The sequence below is a fragment of the Cololabis saira genome, chromosome 14 (genome assembly GCF_033807715.1).
Source record: "Cololabis saira isolate AMF1-May2022 chromosome 14, fColSai1.1, whole genome shotgun sequence".
In the NCBI taxonomy this organism is placed as follows: Eukaryota; Metazoa; Chordata; class Actinopteri; order Beloniformes; family Belonidae; genus Cololabis; species Cololabis saira.
In genome coordinates this window covers 8,341,300-8,348,822 of record NC_084600.1, presented here as the reverse complement: position 1 = coordinate 8,348,822, position 7,523 = coordinate 8,341,300, and the positions used below count along the sequence as shown (strand labels likewise).

The window sequence follows — 7,523 nt, the reverse complement described above, 5'->3', positions numbered from 1 at the left end:
TGGACAAAGGATGTTCCAGATGGGCTTTGTCACCTCTAATATCTGTTCACAGTGCACAGAGAACACTCCTGATAATTATATGCATGCTTTATGGCTCTGCACACCGGTACAGAGATTCTGGAAGGAGATTTGTGAGTATTTATCCACATGGATCAACTATGGAATCCCAGTGTGCCCCACGGTATGTATATTAGGTCACCTGGGAGACATTGAAATAGAACCTAATTGGACACACCGGGTCCTCACTGCCTTATGTATCGCAAAGAAAACCATTCTAGTAAATTGGAAACAAAAATCCAGTTTATGTATCAACCATTTTAGGAATCTTTTATCAGACCATATTAGTAGTGAGATAATGTCTGCCTCCACTGAACAACATTCGGCTGAATTGCACTCTCTGTGGTCCCCGATTATTGGCTTCGTTACCTAGTGGGGGCGGGGGGGTGGTGATCTCGTAGCCCTTGGGGTTGGGGGTCGGCTTGGGGGGTCTGGGGCGCCGGCCTCTGGTGGCCCCTGGGGGGCGGTGGGGGGGGCGGTGGGGCCCTGTCCCTGGCCGGTGGGGGCCTTGGGGGCCTATGGGGGGGGTTACCTCATGGCGGCGGGGGGGGGGGGGGGGGGGGTGGCTGGGGGGGCTCGGGCGGGGGGCTGTGGCTTGGGCATCTCCGGGTCTCCCGGGGGGGCTGGGCCGTGGACGTGGGGGTCCCACTCGGAGGGCCGGCCCTGCCTGGGTGGGGGGTGGCTGTCTGCGCTGGGGGGACATTGCTGCCTTGGTCCTCCGTCGCTGGGCGGGGGCCGAGTGCCCCTGCGGATGTGGGGACTCCGTGACCCTTGGGGTGTCCGCCGGAGTGGCCTCGGGGGGGGGGTGGGGCCGGTCCGGGGATCGGGCCTCCCCTGACCGGGGGGTGCACGGGCGGGCGCGGCACCATTCCCAGGTGTCTATGTCTTATGTTGTCAGTATGAATGGGAGGATGTTGGACGGTTTCCCCGTCTGGGGGCTCCGGCGGCGCCGGGGGCGCCCGTGGAGGTACGGTGGGGCCCTGGCCCGTCTACTGGATGGCCAGTGGGGGGGCGCGGGTGTCTTATCAGGGCCGGCTTTGCTGGTCCTGCCTCCTGGCTTCGGGCCTCCGCTCCCCCTCCTTCCCCCCCTACACGATTCATACGCACATAGGCTAAGGGGCGGGGGGTCCGGGTCGTGGGGGGCATTGTCCCGCGTGGCCCGGCACTCCCCACCTCACGGTTTTAACAGCAAAATAGACACTGCACATTCAACACTTAATAAAGACATTTGACAGGGACACGTAGTTCGGGAGGGGGGGGGGGGTCGGTGTCAAATCGATACTTGGCCCTCCCCCTCCCTGTTTTTATGGCATTAATCACATGCACTCAACACCAGGGGCGGGAGGGGGTCCCACATCACCCGCGTTCCCTCACCGGCCTGGGATAGGTGGGTCGGGATACCCGGGCCCGGCGGGGCTCGCCGTGCAGCCTGGGGTGCCTTCTGGCGGTACTGGACCCCCCCGGGGAGGGGGAAACGGTGCGTGATTGTGTGTCTGTGTCGGTGAGAATGCGGTGTGGAAGGGTCCTGCCATGGAGGATTTGGGCCTCCATTGGCAGGACATCAAAACTTAATAATTTATCAATATTATATTATACAAAGATGGTTATTATTATTATTATTATTATTATTATTAGTATTATTAGTATTATTAGTATTATTAGTATTATTATTATGTATAGTATATCATATTATTATTATTAGTATAGATATCGGATAGTTGAATGGATGAATGAATGGGATGCCTGGGTCTGGGGCCCTCCGTTGTCGGGCCTGCATGGGTGTCGCCCTGTTGGGGGGTTCCCTCTCTCCGGGCCCGTCTCCGGCCCCCCCCGCTGCCTCTGCGGCGGGGCGCCCCTCTGGTCTTGGAGGGCCACTTTCGTGGGGGGCGGGTGCACCTGCCCGCGTCCGCGGCCGGGGCGGCTCTGTCTCTCCGGGCAGGCTGGCCCTGGCTGGTCCTGGCCACGTGTCCGGCCCGGACCAGGTGGCCGGGGATTGCCTGGGTCGCGGTCCGCCACTGCGGGATCCCTGGCTGCTTCTTCCCGCGCCGTGGGGGCCCCGCCCGCGGACCCCCTCGGCCGGCGCCAGGGGGGGGGGGCCTCGCAGGCGGTGGGTTGCCTCCCTCCTGCTTCTCCCCTCTGTGGGGTTGCCGGTGGCCTGGGTTCCGGGCTCTTCCGTGTCGGCCTCTGGTCTCGCGGGTGGCGGGGTTGCTCCCCCCCCTCCCCCACTATAGATACACTTCAGGTAGAGCTTTGTTTGGTTGATTACACACACACACACACACACACACACACACACACACACACACACACACACACACACACACACACAGCCACTTAGTCACATGCATATACACAAACATACACAGCCACACAAACATATACATACACACACACACACACACACACACACACACACACACGCATGATCATATACATACACACACACACACACACATAGACATACACACTGGCTTGTTCACCTGCATGCTGGCTCTCTAGTTTTTGGGGTTAGGTAGCGGTAGCGGTAGCTTAGCTCAGACTGCGATCAGATCTCAAGATTTAGGTCGATTGCTGTTGTTGTTTTGGTTGGCTCCGTGCCGGTTTCGTGTTTTGTTTGTGGTTTTTTGTTGCAGATTTCCAGTGCTTGACGTGTGTTTCCGTGTGTTCCTGCTTCCTGGATTGGCAGTGGATGTTGTATGTAGGCCTTGCCACATATGCCGGGGGTCGGAGGACTTGAAGTGCTCTTCAATCCTTTTCTTGTAGGCGTGTTTGGCCCTTGATATTCTTTTCCTCATGTTGGATCTGGCTGAGTTGTAGGCCTCCTGGTCTTCCGACCTGAAGGCTGCATCCCTAGCCTTGAGGAGAAGGTGAACTTTTTTGTTCATCCAGGGTTTCTGAGATGGCGAGGAACAGGAGAGCTAGTGGGTTAACTGGACTTTCAAAAACAGGACTGATTTGACTGATAGAAGAGCTAATTCATGGAAAATAACATCGTTCAGCTGAACTGTGGCTTTAGAAATCAGCACAGTCCAATATGGACAGTTCCAGTTCATACAATAGCTTGTGAAATGTATTGTATAAAGTACCAAAATGTCCTTGAGTTCAAAACCCACAAACCTCTGTTCGGGATCTGACAAATCATGTATCACCCAACCACAAGACAGCTTGAGCAGCCAAAATGTCTTCTTTTTCTTTTTTCTCAAATTTCTAATTCACACAATGTCAAGTTGCAATGCTATGAACCAAGAACTCTGTCCCACGTGTTTGAGCCTCGTGGCTGCAGCACATACTGAATGCAAATACAAGAATTATTTGATCTAAGATGCAGGGAGTTTCTGCAAACACCCGGATCATTTTAGATCAATATAATTTATAAAGTACACAGTAGTGTCCTTTGTTAACATTCATTGGTTTGCTTTGGCATTTTATTCAGCTTGCCATCTATCACTAATCTAGTGTGCTTTATATTTTGCCTTCAAAAATATTTGCATTATTTTAGATGTATGGCTGCTTACCTGATAATTTTATGACTATTTGACTTACCTTCCTAAAAATATTAATAATTAGTCTCATGTTACATCATATACCAAACCTCCAGTATGCAACTGTGTTTAATAGAGTATTCTCCTGTTTAAATACAGTTTTCAAAGCCACAACAGGCGCACAATACCATTGTGTCGCCGCCGGTGTAACCGAAGTCAAAAACAGTTTTTCTAAGCTGACCTAATAAACCTGATTCTGATTCTGACGACAATGAACAAAACAATAATTTGTGTGTTGACTTTGTGGTGGAGACGGGGACACTCCTGTCATTCACATTCCTGACAAACGGGTCGTAACGTGACTGATATAATGGTGGCTGGCCTTCCTGACAACAGCTACATACGTCAGCCTCAGGGCTCATTGTGCTTTGTAGTGTTGCCCTGGAAACACTGTTTCTGTCATTGTTGTGTCTAAAATCACTGGTATGTTTAGTACGCAGCCTGAGTGGAAATTCAATTGCCAAACAAAAATAGAAAAACATATCTCTTACTAAAAAGTCTATCTTACTAAAAGTCTATCTACTTACTCCAAAAGTTCACAGCAAAAGGTTTACAAGACATATTGGCTGATAACAGGAAACAATGATCTTCCTCTTTCAGAGTGTATACTTTCTTTTCTAAAGCTGGATTGTTGGGCACCAATTGTTGAGCGAGACACGCTTAATTTAAAAGGAATGTAGGTGACGTCCACCTGTTCTGGGTGACGTTTCAGGGGTGTGACCCGCGTGTCTAAGCAGGTAGAGAAAGTCAAAGTGAATTCATACAGCCAACACCATTATCCAGGATTGGCTGTTTCAAAAAATATACATGTTTTTTTTTGTGTTTTAGCTCGCTTTGCCAGTGGGAAGTTATGTTCCCTGGAAATGAAGAAGTAATGAGAGATCCAGGAATGTGTCAAGTGTCATGTCGGCACACATCAGCTCTTTCAAACAGGTAAAGCTTTGGTGGGGGTGTTTTTTTTTTTACTTGGTTGTAAAAACCTGATCTAAAAAATACAAATCTCAGCAGTCTGAGTCGGGACTATTTTAATTTGTCAAATGTAATGCTGTTTTAAAAAGATACTTTATTCATATTATTTCATATATAACATCCCTGAAGCCTTTTAAAAAGAGTGCTACAACTTTTCAGCACTATGCGATGTTGTCCAAGGCGTGTCTGCAACAGCTGGGATACACAAAAGCAAACAGGATACAGAGGCTATGGAAAAGTAACTAATTATAACAATGTTTTAAAAAATGTTTCCTAAAACCTAATGGATTTCTGAAGGAAATAAAACCCATAACTGTTAATTGAGTTAAGTTTTTTTTACCTTACCTTTTCATTGTTGCAGTTAGTCCCCATATTGTTTTATGTTTGGATTATGTCATTAACTTCTGTCATTAGAGAATTTCGAAAGTTACCACATTGGTTTTAAATCACTGCATAAAAGCACAGCTTCATAATCACTTCTGAAAGGTGCTGGCCCAGGAAAATATCATCTTCAATGTCACTAGATAGTGACTCTACAACTCAGAATATACCACTCTATGCCGTATTACTAGAAGCAGTTTTGCAAAGGAAGTTTGTGTGTTTTTATTTTCTATTTTTCATCACTTCAGGACCAATAGCTCTGACGCACTTACAGGGTTTCAGTATTATTTGCTTGAGTTCAATAGGAATACAAGTAGGTCCAGAAGCATTTAATTTGACCTTTACTGACTGTCATGATTAGGGGTTTATATTTGTTCCTGATTTATTTTGAAAGGCTGTAACTTTGTGTTTTAGTTCTGTTTTGACTTCCCCTAGTTTATCTGCCCTGACTGTTTGCACTGTGTCTCATCAGGCCTTGCCTGTAGTAGATATTGTCTTGTGGTTTGTTTCCTCCCTGGTTGTTACTGTTTTATTCTGTATGTGTACTCTATTCAGCTTCTATGTGGGCTTTTGGTTTGTCCTGAGATTTCAATTCTGGGTTTAGTTTCCTTTTAGTTTATACTTTTGATCTTCCTGCATTGCAGCACCTTTTATTGTAACAAATTACTTTTTTTTCAACATTTGGGTCTTGCTACAATCTCCGAACTGTGACAGCTGAACACGAAAAATACAAAATCAACATGCAGTCAAGAATACACTCCAGAAGGGATATAGATATCATATCATAGATAAAGGATTTACCATATCATGGTACTAACCATTAATATATATGCAGACAGTTGCAGACAGCCAAAAAAAAAAGAAAAATCCAGAGGGTTTACAATGAGGTGGAAACCACTGGTAACATTCAAGAACAGGAAAGTCACATTAGACTTCTAGAAATCATATAAATAAGCTCCTATGTTCTGGAATCAGATTTTATGGTTAGATGAAACCAAGATAAACTTCTATGATAATGATGGGAACAGAAAAAGTATAGAGAAGGAAAGGAACAGATCATGATCCAAAGCGTAGCATGTGGTATGTGTCACACATGGTGGAGGCAGTGTTATGGTATGGGAAAGTGTTTATTGCTGATGTGACTGCTAACCAGTAGCCAGATTCATTCTGAGGGGGAATACAGGTATAAACCTGCACACATTCAGCCAAATGCTACAAAACTGATAGGACAGCATTTCAAATTATAGATGAATTATGACAGTGAACATTCTGCAAAAGTAACTTAAGACTTTGTGAAGCTCCCTGGGTGCTGGAAAAACGGTAGCTCACTGATCGTAGTGATGGATTAAAAGCAGACGACAAAGAGAGACTGTGATTTATTGATTGATTCATTCATTTGTTGGTTGACTGATTGACTGATTTTTCAAAGTCTCAACCCAGCAAAGTAACTTTTCAGTTACTGAATACAAAAATGAAGCAAGAAAGGTCCACCAAATCGTAGCAACTGAGGCTGACTGCAGTGAATATCTGGGCAGGAAACTCAGAATCTGGTGATGTATGTGGCCAGAGATATATCAGAAATGTTCACCCAAGCATTAAAATTATGGTTACATTTTCAACAATGCCACAAATACTTTTGAAACCCTGAGAATCAACTGCACTGTGAAGGGAATGTACTTTGCAATTCTCAAATGTTCAATTCCTTGTGAAACCTGTTAAAGTGAAGCTGAGAGTCTTCATTTCACATCCATTGTGGTGTATAAAAACAAAATGATAAAAACTGTCATTGTACAAATTACTTTGGACCTAATTGCAGGTGTTCATGATTAGTCTTAGATGTGGTTTTGAATTATTAGTTTTGACACATTCTTCTACCAAGGCTGGTGATTGTCAAGAGACTAAAGTTTCAACCGTCTTGTTATCTTTTACACAAACACAATTCAATACCAATAACTATTTGATATATTGCAGATTGAAGAACACATGTTCCCTTGTTAGATGTGGAGTCTGGCTGCAGATCCTGATGGTGATTGTGTTGGCAGGTAAGTTGTGACATCAGCCGAGACAGAGGTTGCAATAGAGCCATGTATGAACAGGGGAAATGTCACCGGCCCGGACACGGAGAGGATTGACAGATCCATATCTCTTTGCAGGCTGGCAGGCTGACACACACTTACGCAAACGTGCAAAATTCCTTTCTAACTTATGTTGTAACCTGTTCGTCTAGTCTGTTTACTCATCCCACAATTATCAAAAAGTTGAAGCTTCTTCCCAGAAGAAAATATAAATAGCAGGAGAACGGAAGTGTTTTCAATAAAATATAAGACAGCTTTTTAAACCCTCTGAACTCTATGGTCTGGTTTTAGAATATAGTATATGCTATACAGTGGCATATCTTTTTTTGCCATGAATTGTCTTCATTCAGGAACATAATCATAATGCTAACTGGGATAGGATGCAAAGTGAAAAAAAAAAGACATTAAATGTGTTAACCGATTTAAAACGTCAACGAGACTGAGTGCATGCTTGAAAAATCTAAATATCTGTCATAACTCATAACTGTATATCACTCCA

The 7,523-nt window shown here is 45.5% G+C and overlaps 1 protein-coding gene across 2 annotated transcripts in view; it reads left to right on the top strand.

Annotated features, from left to right (window-relative positions):
- The first annotated feature begins 4,373 nt into the window (after nt 1-4,373).
- LOC133459544 (adhesion G-protein coupled receptor G2) overlaps nt 4,374-7,523 on the top strand; it is a 47,529-nt gene continuing 44,379 nt past the window's right edge. For both annotated transcript variants that reach the window (XM_061739580.1, XM_061739581.1), the window contains exons 1-2: nt 4,374-4,532; nt 6,921-6,991. In XM_061739580.1, coding sequence (XP_061595564.1) covers nt 4,450-4,532; nt 6,921-6,991 — 154 coding nt within the window. In that variant the 5' untranslated portion in view covers nt 4,374-4,449. The remainder of the gene's footprint in view (nt 4,533-6,920; nt 6,992-7,523) is intronic.